Below are 18,023 nucleotides of genomic sequence, written 5' to 3'. Positions count from 1 at the left end.
GGAGATGAGATGCTTATTGCAAGCGAGTGCATGGGGCTTGCGTTCCATAGAATCTATGGCTTTAATATAGAGCTGTGGAAAGTGTTTGTGCGTTAATGATTAAGAAATCGGGGCTGAAGATGCCCTTGGAGGTTCTCCATGGTTCCAATGCGGTTCCCATCGCCCGTCCCCCCATCTCATCCCTCACCCCTGATTGCATGCATTGAGAATCTTCTTGACCAGACTACGCAGGCTCCCCCACCCCAACTCTTTTGCCTCCAAGGCCCCGCTTCTGGGCTTCTGTGTCAGTCTCTGATGGTCCAATTTTGGTGAATTGAGCAAGTCATTTAGCATGTTAACTGGAAATAAAACCTCAGTGGTAATTAGACAAAGAGGCTAATCAAAGTGAGGGTTCAAGCCCAGGAAGCAGCCTGGCAGATACTGCGCTGCGGGAGCTGTTCCAATAGGCCCGTGTTGGGTTTAGTCGATACAGGTGGGAGCAGTGAGTCACTGACATGAAGACCGCCGTTATTCTTGGGGAGCTGCTGGTTCCGAGTTTTCCTAAAGATATGCTGATGCTGGAGGAAGGTGGTGCAGGATTTAATCTCTTCCTTCCTAAGGCATGCCCTGCAGAGATGCGAAGGCTGGGTCCCCACAGTTAAATCTTTATTCCGGGCTGACAGGCGGGCTTGCATTCAGGCAGAGACTCCCGCACAGGCCGCAGGGAGAGCCTGTTCTGGCTGCAGTTTATACAGAGGACTCTGCTCGCCTGCCTGCTGTGCCGGACCATGGGGTTCAGGGGTGCAGCAGCAAATTTTATGTGTTCACAAGCAGAATCCCCAACCCTGAATATATCAGCAGGTGTTGTGCCCCCGACCCCGTGATGGCCAATGCCCGGGCTGCCTTAGGGCCGTGTAGCCAGGACACCTTAGCCTGGAGTAATTTTCCATCCACCACCCCCCGCCTGCTCCTTGGCTGTACGTCCCCACTTGTCCCTGTTGGGTTCAATATCTAAGTCTCTTTCCCTATTGCAACAGTCCCGTGTCCACTCTGTTCTCACCACCGTAAATGCCGTCTGGGTCTGGTTTCTCCTTGAAGCGTCCATCTGTGACAGTGCATGCAAGGCCCAGGGTGCAGAGGTGAGGAGTAAGGCCCTGCCTTTAAGATGCACAACTTGGAGTTGGGAACCCTCTGCTGCAGTGGTGCCATGGGGCAGAACTTTCTAGAAACTCCTCAGCTCAAGTTTTGTTGCACATATTCACTGTTAACCTAAAAAGGGAGCAGCAAACTTTCCCCACAAAGGGCTGGATAATGAATATGTTGGTCATGAAGCCCACCTTGGAACATTCTTTGCAGTTTTTGCTTTTTGTACCTATGCATCTTGTTTGGTTTTCCTAACCCAAAGTCAGAAAGTCTGTTTTAGCTCACAGACACACAACCTGGCTCCGGGCGGCCCCGGAGTGGCACTTTCAGCTCTTTGTCTTCTTTTACAGAGACATCAAGCCAGACAACATCCTGCTGGACGAGCACGGTGAGTCTCCCCATGCTCACAGAGGCGGCAGAAGGTTGGGGTGCTGGAGACCGGGAAGTCCTGGGGCGATGCTGGGTTTTAGGGTTGACTGGGAAGCCTTTTTGTTTCAATCCTAATGGATGGGCATCCGTGGACGTTTCTGGTCTGTGTCCTGTGTGGTTGTGCCCTGTGATTTGTTAAAGGTGCTCGGTGTGATCATTTAAGATACGGGTGCTTTGTGGGATGCGGAGCGGCTAACCCCTCCCCCACCACCCGCCCCTATGACCTTCCCCCACTGACCTCTTGGTGAGGGCTGCCTACTTTCTTACCAGACTTCAGGAATGGAACAGTCTCATTAACCGTTATCGCCACACTGTACATTACACCTGCAGCACTTGTTCATCATATGACTCAAAGCTTGGCGCAAACCCTCCCCCACTTCCCACACACCCCAGCCATGGCAACCCTGTTCTCTCCTCCCTGCTGCTCTCACTGCTCACCCCATGTCCGTGAGCTCTCGCCGTGCTGCCAGGTGAGAGCTCAATTGCACAGAAAGGCCCAGCCTGCCAAGTTCATGGGCCCTGCAGTCCTGAACTGCTCCTGAAGCCGGCCTGTCCTCGGCAATGCATCGGGAGCGACTACGGACACGAGGCCTGTGGCACAGCCATGTGGCCTGAAGTGGCACCCAGTCATGCCGCGCATCACCCAGGAACAGGAGAAGCACCTGCACCCGGGCCCCACCACACGTTTCAACCCTACTCATTAACGGACTCATTTCACAGAACTGCTTCTCCATCTGTCGCTAACAGATTTGTTGATAAATGTGATGAATGCTCCCTAAAATGGTGGGGGTGAGCAGCATCGACACCCCCTTCTCCCTTGTCAAAACATTCTCTATCCTCTCGCCATCCTGCCAGGGGGAGGAGGTGCCAGAAAATCTACACATTGACACTTGTTACTAATGCTTCGGATCCAGGGGTGGAGCAGCTGGGAAGCAAGTGGGGGAGCTCCCAAACAACTTGGGGGGCCGTGGTGTTTCTGCTAGGTCTGAGGAGCCAACAGAGGGTGTTATTATTCTAGATGGTTCCAAAGGTTTAAGGACAAGGCACAGGAATGTGGCTGAAAGCTGTTCTGGGCATGCTTGGGAGGTTGGTGATGAGATGGTTTTCAGAAGCTTGCTGGGAAGGGAAGGCTCCACTATAGCATCTATTGCCTGTGATGCTCTGTGCTGGGAGGGTCTCGAGGTCCGAAAGATTGGGAGAAGGAGCCTCTGAGAAGCCGCTTGGTGCCCCTGTGTTAGTCTCCTGAGGCTGCTGCCATGCAGAGTCCCACAGATTGAGAGACCATAAGCCACTGAGGTTTGTCTCACAGCTCTGGAGCCTAGAGTCAGACGTCACGGTGTTCGCACATTCATTCTCTCTGAAGCAGGCACCATGAGGAAGTCTTTTTCTGGCCTGACCTCTGGCTTGAGACAACACAGTTCCAGTGTTTAAATGGTGCTCTCCCTCTGCTGCTTTCCACCTGCCAAACCTCAGCTGTGTGCCTCTCCTAGGCAGAGCCTGACTCTTGTCCAGAACTGTAGCGACAAGAGAGTCAGGAAATGTACTTCCATCCCCCCACCCGATTTTAGCCCCTGTGACACCGGAGGCAGTAGAGGCAGAACAAGGATGCCTCGTGTCCAAAGATGGCCATTCTCCAGCATGGCACCTCACAGCCGTTGGAAAGAGCAGGTCTTGGTGGAAAAATTGTCACAAAAATCTGTACAAATGGCACTTGTCGTGCTTGATGTGATAAAAGTGCAAGCCCAAAGAGAGACGACATGAAGTAAATGAGTCAGGCAGCCGTGGCTGTGCTGCAGCAACTGACCAACCCAGAAATCTCGTGCCTCAACATTAAGAGCCAAGGACAAAGTGAAAGGGGAAAGAAACTAGAACTTCCAAGCTCTCTCCAAAGCCTGGGCGAGGTGGCTTCTGTGTGCATCAGATCAAGTGGGAGGCAGATGCCGGCAGGTTGTATGGAGCCGCAGTACATCCAGGGGCAGGCCCTGTGGCAGGCAGGAGCTGAGCGCTCCCCTAACTCAGCCAATGCTCTTGGGAAGCCCAGGGGCAGTGTGGTTCTCACGCCAGCTGTTGCACCAGTTCAGCCCGTGTCCCCTGACCCAGAGTGCGCCTGACCCAGGCTGTGAGGCGGTCACACCCAGTGGAACAAAGAAAATCAAGGGGTCACTTCGTCTCTATCAGGCAAAGGCATGCCGCAAGACGAGCCGGTCTTCTGCCGCCAGCAGCCTCATGACGCCTGGATAAGCCGGGGCCTGGATTTGATTTGGTTTCTTTCCCTGTGATAAGCTCGTTAAGATCTCCATGAAGATAAGTGGCAAGACCTTGTGACCCCAAGCCCCGGTGTTACGTCACAAGGTCTACGTCACAAGGTCTCAGAAATGTAGCTGTTATTAGCATAGAGCAGGGGGCGCGTGGGGGCGGCCCAGCCTGGCCTTGGGCGTGAGGCGAGGTCGGGCAGATGAGCCTTTGCTCTTGAGGATTCACCGCAAACCCCCGGTGTAGCGCCCCCTAGTGGGCACCACCTCAGCACCCAGCCCAGGCATCTAGAATTCACCTTGCACCTTGCGAGACCGGCTTCCAGGGCTGCCTGCCCCTTCCAAGCCGACCCCTCATCATCCCTGCTCTGGAGCTCCTGGCTCTACAGAGTGGTGACTCCCCAGCCTTCACTCATTTGGCCAAGACCCAGGGTGTTGTTTCATCACAGGGGCTGAGAGGGGCGAGGGGGTGGCCATGCGGGGCAGGGGCAGGGCTTCTTCATGAGATGCAGTTGCAGAAGAAGCAGCGGAAATGCAGCCAGATTTGGGGGGCTTGGGGCGCTTGTTCCTGGGATGTGGAGGGAAGGTTCAGGTCCGCTCTGGGAATCAGCATCTCTGGTGCTTGTGGGAGGTGATTCTGGGCATCAGCACTGACCGCTAGCCCCGCAGGCGGCCAGGGGACTTCAGCCCATCAAGCCCACCCCCAGACCTATGATATGGGGCTCACATGTCCTCAGTGTCTGCCGCTTTGAGACTCCCTCATGGGCGTGGAGGAAGGTGCCCTGCAGACAACGTGGAAGGAATGAAAAGATCAACAAATCCCTCAAAGGCGCTTCAGTGGCAAGTACTCTAATACCCAGAAAACACACCAACCTGTAGTGCCAACCAAGCCGGTACCGGGGGTTACAAAACCCTAGAGAGGGGGCTTGGGTGCCGCCCTCGGACGTCAGGTTGGAGAAAGTGATGTTGCTGCAGCGTTGACATGGTGTTGGGAACCCCTGGGGCAGCAACGCCGTCTCTGCCAGCGGGGGAGGGCTTGCTCGCCAGGTGTTTTTGTTTGGTCAGTAAGTCAGTCAACAAACATTCAGTGAGTACCTTTTCCAGGCTCGGGCCAGGGTTAGGGCACTAGGGGCACAGAAATGAGTCAGGCAGACCTGGGCGAGGTGCGCATGGTGACAGAGACCGGGTGGTAGATGCTAGGATGACCCGAGGGGGAGCAGGGGGCCCATGGAGACCCATCTGCTATGGACTGAATATGTGTCCTCCCTCTCCCCAAACCATATGTTGAAGGCTTAACCCCAGTGTGATGGTACCTGCAGCTGGGCCCTTTGGGAGGTGTTTGGGTTTGGAGGGCCCCCTGGTGGCGCCCTGTGTTGGGCGGGGTGCCCTTACATAGGGATGAGGGACCAGAGCTCTCTCTCCTGACCACCTGAGGATTCAGCGCAAAGACACGGTGTAAATCAGGAAGTGGGTCTCCGCCTAGAACCCTGAAATGCTGGCCCTGACCCCCCAGCTCCAGAGCGTGAGAGACAGACGCGGGTCAGGCCTCCCCACTCGGCTGTAGCACCCTGAGCCCCATCCCCGTTAGAAACGCCACCCTCCGTGCTGGGCACTTCCCGTCGGCCAGGGCCTGCGAGCCAAGCCAGACGGTGTCTGCCGGTGCCGGCCCGCCGGGCTGGTGTTGGAGGGTGGCTGCACGGGCCGAGACAAGGCCCAGGCTTCCGAGTGGCATCAGGCTCGGCGACGAGCGCCGGGCAGAGCGGAGGACGCCTGCCAGGGCGGGTCACGTGCCCTCCGCGCCCCTGGAACACGTGCTGGCGGCCCTGCCCGGGCGCTGCTGCTCTCCGGGCGCCGGTGTTTTCAGCGTAGGACAGCAGACACCTGCAAGTCGGCTCACGCTGCACTGAATTTCCCTTCTCCGAGAAGGAAGCCACAGGGACCCTCGCCGGGCACTAATCTCACTTCCACGTCTCCGCGCATGGTGAAAGGCAGCTCGCCGGGGGCCACGCCTGTCACACAGGGTGGCCCCGCTGGGCTGGAGCCCCTGGCTTCGGAGGCCCCAGCGTCCTGCCCCCCGCCCGGAGGACGGCCAGGGCTGTCCTGCTCATCTGTGAAGACTGTGGAGGGACGTTCGGGCCACACAGGGACGAGCAACCGAAGAGAAGGCGGCTGTTCAGCAGGAGCAGGGGAGGCGGGAGGGTGTCAGGAATTCTCTTGCCCTTGTAGGAAAGGCTGGGCCTCGAGCTTCCCGTGCTCCCCTCCACGGTCAGAGCCGGGTCCTGTGCCCACAGCTAGCTGCAGGGGAGGCCGGGACTGTGGCCTTTAGACCCAGTTAAAACTTCTCTTTCTGTGAGAAGGGCAGATGGGATGTTGGCAGACAACTGGCAGCTTTGCTGTGGAAAATGAACAGAGTCTCCAAACACAAGAGAGAGAAGCAAAACTCAGAAGTTTTTGTAATGATGTTAAAAATAGGCAGAAAAAAAATGAAAAAAAAATTTCCACCCCAAAGAGTGACCGAAAGTTTCTAACATCTCTAAGGAATAAACAAGTGAGCGTTACCAAGAAAACATCGAGAATAAACAATAATGAGAGCGAACCAGTCCATCTACTACTTTAATTGCCTGCAAGTCTACATTAATTGAGCTAATGGGGCACCAGCCCGGAGCAAACAATGGCAAGTCCAAGTCGGTGTAGAACTTGATACAGAATAAAGGCCCAAATGATTGGAAAGAGATGAATTTTTTTAATATGGTGGTTGCGACAACTGGCTGTCCATCTGGAAGAAAGGAAGTCAGAATGCTATTCATACCATATGCAAAAATAATATTCCATAGGGTCGGAAGATTTAAATATCAAAGATAACTTCTAGAAGTATTGTAAGAAAAGGTAAAAGACTGTGTCACCTGTCTTGTCTCCGTCCCTCATCTCTGTTCCTCTTCTGTACCTTGTGGTTCTAGATCATCTGCTTGGTAGGTGCTGCTGGCCTCTCCATGACCCACCTGGACCCTTCCCCAGGCTGGATGGAAGGAGGTCTTGGCCCCCAGATGCCTTCTCACTAAATTAATCAGGAACCCCAGTGGCCATAATCAGTGGGAACAGACTGAGTGACCCCAAGACTGTTCCCTGGGCATGAGAATCCCCATACCCGCCCCTGACCCCACCGCACCCAGAGAGCGGGTCTGACTGACCTCCCCTGGCAGCTCTGGATCAGGGCCTCTAAACTTGAATGCATACCTTTTTTTTTTAATCGAGTCCCCAATGTAAGTAGTTTTGCTTATAAATAATATACATGCAACACTCAAAAAATCCACATTGTAAAACCTGAGTATAAGCTAGGCATTTTTCATTATATGTGCATTTAAGCTCTACTCAGTCCATTTCAATTACACAACGATAATACCATAGTGACATTCGGTCACTGCAGCCACATTTGGGCCTCAGACCTGTTTCTTACGATGAAAGTTTGTCCCTTTACCAATCCCTCCCAGCCCCTGGGATTTCTACTGTTTGTGCAAGTTTGACTTGTTTTTGGATTCTGTGTGTAAGCGGACTCTGGCTTAGCGTCAAGTCCCCAGGCCCCATCCATGTTGTCACAAACTGTCATTTCCTCCCTTCTCGTGGCCGAGTAATACCCACAGTATATACATATGGACCCTTCCTTAGCCGCTCATCTGCTGACAGACACGTTGTTGTTTCCACAGCTTATTTTGCGTAAGTAATGCTGCCAAAATAGATTTTTTCTGAAGAATCAGATAAAGTACTATTAGATGTGCTACTATTTTCTCCCCGCACCCCACCTTGCAGACCACAATGTTAATGAGACATGGAGGCCCCAGCCACCTGCAGCCCCTGCTGACTGGAGTTTCTGTTTCTCTGCCTCCAGGACATGTTCACATCACAGACTTCAACATCGCGACGGTCGTGAAAGGAGCAGAAAAGGCTTCCTCCATGGCCGGGACCAAGCCCTACATGGGTGAGTGTTTCGGGTCCCCTTTGGGGTGTGATCAGGCCTCAGGTTCTGCTCCTGACTCATTGTCACTCCACACCCACCAGCCACCCCTCTTCCCGCCTCCCAGGGGTGCCATCCTCTGTCCCACATTTGCCCTTTACCAAAGCTGTTTCCTGCCAAGTAGACCTGCCCCCCATTTTCTAGAGAACTACCCAGACAAAAAGCCTTGGCTCTGACTTAAAAGAAAACAAAACCTTTTTTTCTCTTCTATTAAAGTCCAGTAGTGCTGCCAGAATATAACTGTGGTGTTGCTTCTTTGGGGTCTGTGTTCTTCCTTACCAGGCCTTGTTCAAAGAGTAGTTCCAAATGGTTTTCTTTAGGACTTTTGAGGGCGATGTCATTGGTAGCGTGCATTCTGTTCCCTTACTTTGTCAAGGATGCCTATTATCTGAGTGTTGGGTCTTCTCTGCCAATCTTCAGTATTTGTCATATTTGAATTTCTCTTAGTTCTCCTTTCATTTCTTTAAAGTTTTCTCTATTTCTTTTCTTGATATCCTATAAGGCAAAGCAAGTCCCACTACCCAGAGCAGAGACCCTGTGGGAGTGGACTGCACAGAGCAGGGGCCAGAGGCCTGACTCATGGGGGAACACTGATAAGAGCAACCCCCCACAGCCGTCCAGACAGCTGGCAGTGTTGATCTGGGGGTGTGTGCGCGCGTTCTCACTGGAAAGTGTTGTTCTGCTCTCTAATCTCCTTTTTCTTTTAATAGCTTTGCATGGGATTTGGCTTTAATATTTTTCATTGCTCATTTTTATGTGAAATTAGTTTTCCTCAACTTTTAAGGTGGCGTGGTTCAGGGTGATTTTCCACTCTATAGACTGACCGCTCTGTCAAGTGTCAGAGTCCAAGGCAGCTTGCATGCTGAGGCTCCCCAGCTCCCTTCCAGCTCCCTTCCACAGCTCTCTTCCCTCTGTCTATAGGGTCCCTGCCCCGTCCCTTTCAAGAAAAAAAAGGAAGAGGGAGGGAAACAGCGAGGGAGGGAGGGAGGAGTTTGGATGCCGCTGCCGGCAGCTTCTCCTGGGGTCTCTCTAGAAGCGAGCTGTGGCTGGGGTGCTTGGCTCTTTGTGTTCAGGGGGCTCCCACAGATGTGGCAGCCTGTCCCCCCTGGGGCGGCCTCGCCACCCTCCGCTCAGCTGCTGTTCTCAAACCGCTGGCGCTTGCCCGTGGCTTCCTGCTGGCTCCAGAGCCTCTTCCCCTGCGTTGCCAGAGGCTGCCTTCTTTGCCCCTTTGTCTCCCTCGGGAGTCACTCGTGGATGTCTTGTCCCTGTTGCTGGTCTGTTCCCACCTGCTCGTGTTTTGGGGCTTGTGGGACAGCTTTGTGTTGTTGGGTGCTGACCGGGGGGTTGGCCTCGCTGTTTACCTGCTCTGTCAGGCTCGCCTGTGGGTGCGAGGAGAATCAGCATTATGTCATCATTTCCTCAGAATCTACTCCTTGTGTCATTAATATTTCACAGTGGGGGCTGACAGTGCCAGGCAGTGGGGCGCAGGGGCTTTTGAAGAAAGAGGGGGAGCTCTCTCCATGAAGAGGAAGCCTGCAGCTCCGGCCCTGGATCCCTGGTGGTGGGGGGCTGGCTGTTGATCTTGTCCGTCTAAGCTGAGCAGTTCCGGGGCCCACAGCACATCCCCAGAATGTTCCAGACGTGGATCCAGGGGACAGGCTGATGAGTTAGCTCCCAAAGGTCGCTCGTGAAGGATGATCCCAGAAGAAACATTTGCCTGGAACTGAATTTTCCTTAATTAAAGAGCAGATGGAATTCGCAATCAGAGAAATGAAAATCTCTCTGCAAAGCTCCACATCAGGCGTCAGAAATGCTCGGCAGCAGCCGCCAGCTTCCGAGTCTACTCATGTGGGGCGAGGTGCAGAGCTCAGCGTCACGCAGCAGACACTCCTGGAGGCCCGGGAGGAGCAGCCTTCCGGCAGGCACCGGGGCTCACAGATGAGCCAGTGACCTGGACCTCGGGGTCGCCGGCCAGCTGGATGCCCGGATGCGTGGTCACTGTCGGGACGTGTCTCGGAGATGGCGACCGTCTGAGCAGGCCTTGCAGTGTGCTCGTTAGCCAGCCCGGCACGGGGGAGGGGCGCCGTGTTAAGCAGAGGGAACGGCTAGGGTGAAGGTACAGAGGTAAGCAAGTGGAAGACACCCCAACAGTCTGGTGGAATCTGCTCCTCTGGGCTGAGACAGCGGGAGGCACGGGGGAAGGAACAGCTGCACCCCTGCAGCTTATCCAAGAGGTGGTGGGAGGGAGAGGCAGGGAGTGTGGGGGCTTCGGTGCCGGGCCAAGGGCCTGGGAACCAGGGAGAGTTCAAGGCTGGGGTTCATGATCAAACTCACAGATCAGCCTCATGTGTGACCTTGGAGAAGCACAGGGGTCACCCAAGTAGGAAGGGCCAGCTCCCCAGGTGCCGGGGCGAGAGGGTGGGCCCCTCGCGGGCCGTGGACTGGGTGGGGCTCGCAGGCTGGCAGGGTGGATGCGGGCGCTCAGCTTGGTGAGTGCACAAGAGGGGCTGCGCCCAGGCCCCAGGTCGCTCAAGCCTCCCATCTGAGAAAGGGGCCTGCAGAGTTGGGGCCCAGCATCGCGAGGATTTAGCAACAGAAGATGGGAGCTGCAGGACGTGACGCCTGACGTGCTGGACACTCGCTCCGGCTGCTGGCTTGGCTGTTGCCGTGGTCATCTGTGGTTGCGTCTGTGGCCCATGCTGAGCACCAGGAACCCAGAGCAGATCGGACAGTCCCCTGCCTGAGGGTCGCTCATCAGTTCCATCCCTCCTGGGGTGAGAGCCATTGCCTGTCAGAACTCAGCACAGTTTGCCCTCCCGTGGCGGACGGAGACTCGGTGTTCTGCGCCTGACCTGCCCTCCGGGAGTGCATGGTGCTCTGGTGGCGGCAGGGCCTGCGCCTTCCTCTGTGGGCTCGCTCCAGGGGCTGTGCAGGGCTCCCGGCCGGCCGGCTCCACTCCGGGGCAGTACGCTCTGCTCCCAGGTCCTGCACCCCAAGGGAACCCCGACCCTGGCCCCCAGTCGCAGGGGGACTGTAGGGCAGGGCCTGTGAAGGGGCACAGACTCCGGTGTCTGGACAGGGAGATCTGTTCTGTCCCTGAAGCCTGCGCACGCCACCAGCCAGCCCTTGAGAGCTGCCAGCAGCCTCCTCGTCCTCTCTCTAGGGAGGCCCTGCCTACTTCCTGCAGTGCCCAGGGGCGCCAGCTCCTCTTCCTTGCTCAGGCTAGTGGGGTTCAAGAAAAGTGATGGTTTGGTCAGAGATCTAGCTCTTTCGCATGTCTAAGCCGGCAGTCAGACTGTCCAGCGCCCACAGTCGAACAAAGCGTAACTGTCTGAGGTCTGTGCGGGATGCGATGGCCTCCGATGTGGCAGCAGTGGGTGCACGGTTACCCATCGCTGGGGGCGTCAGAGCTACTTTGCTGTGCATGTACCTTCAGCTGCGTTTTCGGGGCGAGCAGCTGCTGTTTATTAGCAGGTGGAGAAGCAGCGCAGGGGCTGGAGCTGCGCAGGCCCGGGCCCCAGGCAGGGAGGCGCGTGGCCCCTGGAAGTGCTAAGAGGAAGCCGGCGGGACCGAGGGAAGGAGACCCAGAGAGGAGCCGGGCCGCGGTGGGCGAGCGTGCGGGGCTGCACCAGGTCGAAGCTCGCAGCTGCCTGTTTCTGGGGCTGGCCCAGTGGGACGCCGGGAGGAACAGCCATTGTCGCGGATAAACAGAGACTCTGGGATGTCTCAGGAGCGCGGCTCCCTCTCACAAGCCTCCTCTCAGCGTGACGTGCGGGTCCGATGCTCGCCCCCCGCCCCGCGTATTGGCTGCTTCGAACCCTTGGCTCTGAGAGCACGTTCTTCCATGGCAACTGGGAAAACTCCCAGAGGTCTTTTCTACTAAATCAAATTTTACTGATTTACGATTTATTTACGAAACTCAGCTCCCCACCCCCCACATCCTCTCTGGCGGCCACCCTGGTTCTCTGAGCTCAGAGTTACTTTTCTGTGTCTTTCCGGTTCGCGCTCTCGAGTTTCTTACATCCACGAGCGCGTGAGACCATCATGATCATCACGATCGTCTGTTACTTTCGGACGCCCCTGAGTGCCATCGCCAAAGGCAGCCCTTCCTTTTTCACACGGCTGCGCGCTGCTCCCCCCGCGTGGCGCGCCTCGTCCCCGCGTGGCTGCTGGGTCGAGTCCTCTCTCGGCGGCTGTGAAGAGCCGAGTGGACATGGTGGCGCCGGTGTCTTCTCAGCCAGCGTTTTATACTCTGCGGACAAATCCCTGGCAGCGGCATCGCTGGCTCTGAGGATATTTCTGCTCCTGAAGTCTTTTATTTTTAATCTAAGCGCTGCAGCCTCCATGCTTAAGGTGACTTGGTTTCCAGGCGCTGCTGCCTCGGCCACTTCAGGCCTCTGTCTGCTTGTTCACGGACTCAGCCCCCCGCCCCTCCCCGGCAGAGGCGCGAAGGCCTAATGTTCGCCAGCCGGCGGTGTCTAATGAAATCAGTTTTCTGTTGCTATTAATGCTTCTAGCATTAACATCAGCCTGATGGAGCAATTTCATCTCAAATTAATGTGAGTGTGACACCTGAGCTCATCTGCCCGCCCGCGAGCCAAGGAACAGGAATGACAGCACCCAGCCGGGACCCCGGCCAAGCCAGGCTGCTGCTTATCTCTGCTCTCCACCTCGCTGTAATGCAGCCATGACGAGCACTGGTAGCGTTCGGGGACCTGTCCCCCATGTTCCCCGTGAACTGGCTTCCACTTAGGCGTGCATTTTGTTTCTGATTCAGTAATGAATTGACATCACAGGAACCAGCTTGCGATGCCGGGACCTTGCTCGGTGTCAGCGCCTGTGCTGAGAGCATCTCGCTGCGGGGGTGGGCGATGGTGACCCTGGACCCTGCGACTTCACAGAGGTCAAGTGCAGCCTCTGCCGGCCAGGGTCGCCCTGAGGGGGGATACCCGGGCCCTGGGACTTAAGCTTCTTATGACCCCCAAGCACTGTGCATCTGGTTCCAGACCAGCTCCTGCTCGTCCCTGGGACCTGGGCTGACTTCATTGTATCTCTGCTCTTAAAGCGCTACAGCCCGGTGAGGAGATGGACACATCTACGGTTAGTTAAAATCCAGCATGGTGAGCGCTGCAAGCTAAGACACGGGTTTGGTGAGAATCCAGGACACGGACTGATGTGCTCGCCCAGGAGGGGCAGGGGACGGGCCTGCAGAGGAGTAAGGGGTTGAAGAGCCCCCATGGGCAAAATAAGATCTGGTCTGGGTCCTAAAACCTGGACCCACGCCCTCCCACGCCCTCCGGATGCCAGCCCGAGATCTGCACGGAGCCGTCTCTCACCACCCGGGTCGGCTGTGGCCACTCTGACAACTGTAAAATGGAATTATGGCTGCAAATTAATTTGCAGGAAACGATCCGCATTTTGCACCACTTCCCTGGAAGCTGTATGGGCCACGACATGCCAGGAAGCTCCCTGGGCCCAGTGAGCAGGGGTGAGGCAACGAGATGATGTCACACTGTGTGCCCCGTTACAGAGCAGCAGAGGTCCCCAGGCCCTGCAGCCCCTGAAGAGCAAGATCCCCACCCCTGGGTCCATCCTCCCCGCCTTTTTTTTTAATCAAGATGAAATTTGCATAGCATCGACTTTGTCTTTTCAAAGCTGCGTTCACATTGCCGCGTGCCCACCTGCCTGCCTCGGCCAGGACGCCGGATGCTGCTGCCTTCTGTCCCGAGCCCTCGGAAGCCCCTCCTGCCTTCCGTCTCTGCTCCCCTCTCCTGGGGATGGCATATCGGATCCCGTCTAGGCCAAAATAAAATGCTTCCCGAGATCGGCTCCCCGCTGGCGGGATGCCTGGCCAGGGTCTGCTGCTGGAAACATGTTTTTCGAGGCTCTCAGCCCCTTGGGGACAGCATGTCAGCATATTAGTTCTGACTTTGCCCCATCTGCTCCCCATGCGGGCCACAGTTCATGCTCCCCCAAACTCACAGCCTGCACTCCCTGCACCCACCCACAGCACCCTGGGGTGCTCCCGTGTCTGTGCTGGGTGTCACTGTCCCCCGGGGTGCTGCAGGCTGCTCCCCGCGGCTCCTGGAGGCAGGGCCCGCTGATGGCAGAGGCTGTGGCCATGGGGCGGGGGGTGTGGGGGGCGGTGTGGTGACCGCTCTGTCCTGTCCTGTCCTCGGCAGCCCCAGAAGTGTTCCAGGTGTACGCGGACGGCGGCCCCGGCTACTCGTACCCCGTCGACTGGTGGTCCCTGGGCGTCACGGCCTATGAGCTGCTGCGGGGCTGGGTAAGACGCGGGACGGGGGAGGGGGGAGGTGGGGAGGGCGCTGGCCAGGCCACTTCTGTCCCTTCCAGCTCTTACTCCTGGGGTGGCTCCTCTCCCCGCAGCCCCATAAGGGCGGGCCAGTCTGTTCTCGTTTAATTTCATTGAAGGTCAGTGGCTGACCGCGCCGGGGGCTGCCATGCGAGGCCTCCAGACTCAGGTTTTCACTTCCGCAGCAGGGACGACGCGCACCCCCAGGCACGCTCGCCCCGCACGAGGGCTGTTGGGCTGATGTCACCCCTCGGGACCGCGGCGGGAAGCCCCATCCTTGCTCCTGCTCCTGGGCTGAGGTCACCCGGGCCGTGGGCTCTGCGCCAGGCACCGGTTTTATGCGCCTTGTACCTCTCGGCTCCAGTGCCCGCCGGCAGCTAGCAGAGCCCAGCCCGGCCCTCGCTGCTTCTCTGACATGGTCCCACGGGCCTCTGTACAGCTGCTGCCACCACAGACCCGCCCTCAAGGCCTCCAGCGATGGTGAGGGAGTGAGGGAGTGAGCGGGGATAGCAGTTTGTAAACCGGTAGTGTCCGGTCAGCACAAATAAGCATCGTCATACCCCGTAGTACAAGCAACGGCAGTGATCCCACTTACTCCTGGGGGCACCTCCCAGCCCCCCAGTGGACTGATCTAGCCAAAAAGAGCCACAGGAAAGCACTCCCACACCCACGGGCCATGCGGACCTGGAAGCTGTCCTTCCCCTGGGTGTTCCCCGGGGTGCGGTGATGAGGCCTGACCCACATAGCAGAGGGTGGGCGTCGAGTGAACCGGGGTCTCAGCACGGAGGTGCCGTGAAGCGGGCGGGGTCTTGCAGCCTGGACGAGGCCTTGACCCCACCTCTCTCTGTGCCCAGACCCTGGCTGCCGGAGGGCATGAGAAGCTCTCAACCCTCGCCCCAGAGAAGGGACTTACAGATCTTATCAAGTCTTTTGTCCCCACCTCCTGGCCTCCCCCCCAACCCCTGACAGATCCCCCCACCTTCAGCACCCACGGGGCCCTTGGGTCAAGCCCTGGCTTCTCACCCCCTGGTGCAACAAGCAAAGAGACCACTAGCCAGGGGTCAAAAATGGCAGGAAAGGGGCTCGGTGACCCCCTCCTATACATTTGCGTCTCCACAGGGGAAGGCCAGAGGCCTTCTTGGGCTGTGTTAAGCTATTTCCTGGAACTCTGGGACCCTGAAGGGGTGATGCCACAGGTCTATGGGAAGAAAACTCTGTCCAAGCTTCGGAGGTTTAAATAGCCCCAGAACGGATTTTCACGTTCATCTATTCTGTATTTGGGGTTTGAGTAAAAAGGTTTTGGAAAAGAAACATTAGATTAGATGGTCCCCAAGGCCCAGCGCAGCTCTACCAGCCAGAGTAACAAGTTTATGGAGGTTCTTTTCCTCTTTCTTCTGTTTCTTGGTACATTTTTTTTGTAAACTGAGTTTCTTGGAATGGAGACACACCTGCGCTCCATAATGAGTCTCTCTGGTGCCTGCTGCTAGAATCTCTTCTACCTGCAGTTCGTGTAGTTTCTTTCCCTTATAAATACCACTTGGTTTTCTGAGTCAACACAGCCTAAGCCAATGAGTGAGAGCAAAGCCTAAGTAGAATTCTTTACCACCAGCAGATGCAATATTGATCTCAGTGTTTTCCAATCCAGTTGGCCTTAAGCAGCATGGGGGTTTGGAGTACAGCACACCTTTCCAAAAAAAATCTGAGTATAACTGTGGATCCCCCCAAACTTAACTACAGTCGCGCCTTGGCATCAGCAAGGGAATGGTTTCAGGATCCCCCCTCAGGCACCAAAATCCATGGACGCTCAAGGCCCTTGTAGTTGGTCCTCTGCGTCCTCGCGCTGTGAGCGTCGTGCGGGAACCTCAGGAGAGAAACATAATCTGCATATAAATGGACCCTGTTGCCAAGGGTCAGCTATGTCCTCTTCAAAGGACCTGGGTTTCTCTACAACCACCCAACAGAGGGAACCTGAGCCTGGAGTCCCAGAAGCTGTAGTTTGTTATTTTGCTCACCGTATTCCAAGTGTTTCTGAATGCATGCAGCTGCCGTCTTGTCATGGTTTAGGGACGTTTCATGATTATCTTGGTCTGGTCCCACCTAGACGTGGGGAGAATTAGGGAGAGTGACTCATTTGGCTACCTGTACACACCCACTCTCCCAGCAAGGTCACGTGGGGTACTAAGGGTTAGGAGCTCAAGATATGAATCTAGGGGACACTACTGAGCGGTGGGTGTAAGGGCAGGAATGACCACAGTGCAGGTTCTCTGATCCCATGCAGACCGGGTAAAGGAGGAGTCGGAGTCCTCAGTGGTTTTTTGCAGGTCTTTTATTGGGGTTCAGCGGGTACGTGGCAGGCTGGGGGGCTGGGAGGCTGGCAGTCTCAGCTTCTGCTTCGGGCTTCTTCTCTTTCGGCTTCTCTTCAGCTTCTGCTCGGCTTCTGCTGCTGCTGGCATCCCTGCGACGCCGCCATTAAAAGCCCAGTCTCAGAACAGGTGAATCCCATCTACCTAGGCCCACGCCCTACTCCAGGTGCCGCCATTAGGCATGCGTTCAGGACCGCAAGGATCCATCATCCATCCTGATGGCGGAAGGGCAGAAAAGCTTGACATTTTCCCCATCCTACAGTGGGCTTGCTGCCCAGTGTACGCAGACCAGTATTGTGACACTGGATCTTGAGCAAAGAGGGGAAAAAAGCCTTATTGTAAATTAGTTGCCAAGGAGGCAGCAAGAACACTCAAGTCTGCTTCACTGTTTAGAAACAAATGAGGTTATAGAGGTTTTGGGGACTGCGGTTGGGGACAAAGTAGTTCAATTTCATCGTCTAAGGGTTAAAAATGTGTCTTGGCTGAAGTTTATTAGTTACAAAATCTGCCCATATATGGAAAGGTTTCCTCAAATAACTAGATTTTCTATATTGCCAGGCCCCTCCCCTCCGTGCAGCTTGGCAGCCCCCTCTTCCCCACCCCTGCCTGCCCACCCCTGGCCATCTGATTCTGGCCTCCCAGCTCCAGCGCAAGGTTAGTTGCTTCTGCACATGCTCAAATTGTATCATTTGCAGCTACGCATTCCGGCCTCTGCTGTGCCTGGGAATAGGAGCCTGGCGTCTGAGAGCAATTAGGCCATTTAACCTGTTTCAACCATTCAACCCACTTGGCAGTGGTCAGAGAGGAGCCCACCTGGGCTTTAAGTCCAGTGCCACCGCTTCCCAGCTCTGAGGTGTGGCACCTCCGGTCTGTCTTCTGTGAAACAGTCATTTCTAGCACAGTAGCTCGAACAGATTCTGTGAGCTTCGTGTACCTAACAGGTGCACTCGATAAATGTTTGCCTTTATTTCTGATTATGGTAGTTGTTATAACTGATGACGTGCAAGGGAGTCATGCAAATGCAAAGCAGATAGCAGCCTGTAGGGTAAAGTAAAAGTGTCAGGCTTTTCTGCCCTCCTGCCATCAGGATAGATGAGGGAACCCTGTGGTCCTGAGTGCATGCCTGATGCCGGCACCTGGAATAGGGTGTGGGCTCGGTAGATGGGATTCACCTGGGCTAAGACTGGGCTTTTAAGGGCGGCGTCATGGAGACACCAGCAGAAGCAGAAGGAATGGAAGAGCAGAGAGAATGTGAGAGAAGGCCGGAGAGCCCAGAAAGAGTGAAGACTTGCTGGGGGCTGGGAAACCTGCCAGCCTCCCGGCCCCCTGGCACCCCTGCCTGCCGTGTGCCTGGTAAATCCCAATAAAAGCCTGCAAAAGCCACTGAGGGCTCCAGGCCTCTCTCCTCCTACTCGGGTCTGCTGGATGAGGAAACCTGCTCAGTGTCCTTCCTGCCCTATTTACAGGCCCATTCCTGCCGTTACACAACTTCAGGTGGAGATTTAGAATTGCTCGTTTTAAAACTGTGTTCTACT

General features: G+C 55.9%; 1 protein-coding gene across 2 annotated transcripts in view; it reads left to right on the top strand.

Annotated features, from left to right (window-relative positions):
- STK32B (serine/threonine kinase 32B) overlaps positions 1 to 18,023 on the top strand; it is a 156,449-nt gene that overhangs the window by 126,672 nt on the left and 11,754 nt on the right. For both annotated transcript variants that reach the window (XM_037529670.2, XM_054688029.1), the window contains exons 5-7: positions 1,473 to 1,510; positions 7,687 to 7,776; positions 13,995 to 14,098. In XM_037529670.2, the coding sequence (XP_037385567.1) occupies positions 1,473 to 1,510; positions 7,687 to 7,776; positions 13,995 to 14,098 (232 nt within the window). The remainder of the gene's footprint in view (positions 1 to 1,472; positions 1,511 to 7,686; positions 7,777 to 13,994; positions 14,099 to 18,023) is intronic.

The sequence above is a fragment of the Talpa occidentalis genome, unplaced genomic scaffold (genome assembly GCF_014898055.3).
Source record: "Talpa occidentalis isolate TD23 unplaced genomic scaffold, MPIMG_talOcc4v2.1 talOcc4.6, whole genome shotgun sequence".
NCBI lineage: Eukaryota > Metazoa > Chordata > Mammalia > Eulipotyphla > Talpidae > Talpa > Talpa occidentalis.
This window is presented reverse-complemented; position numbering and strand designations above follow the sequence as displayed.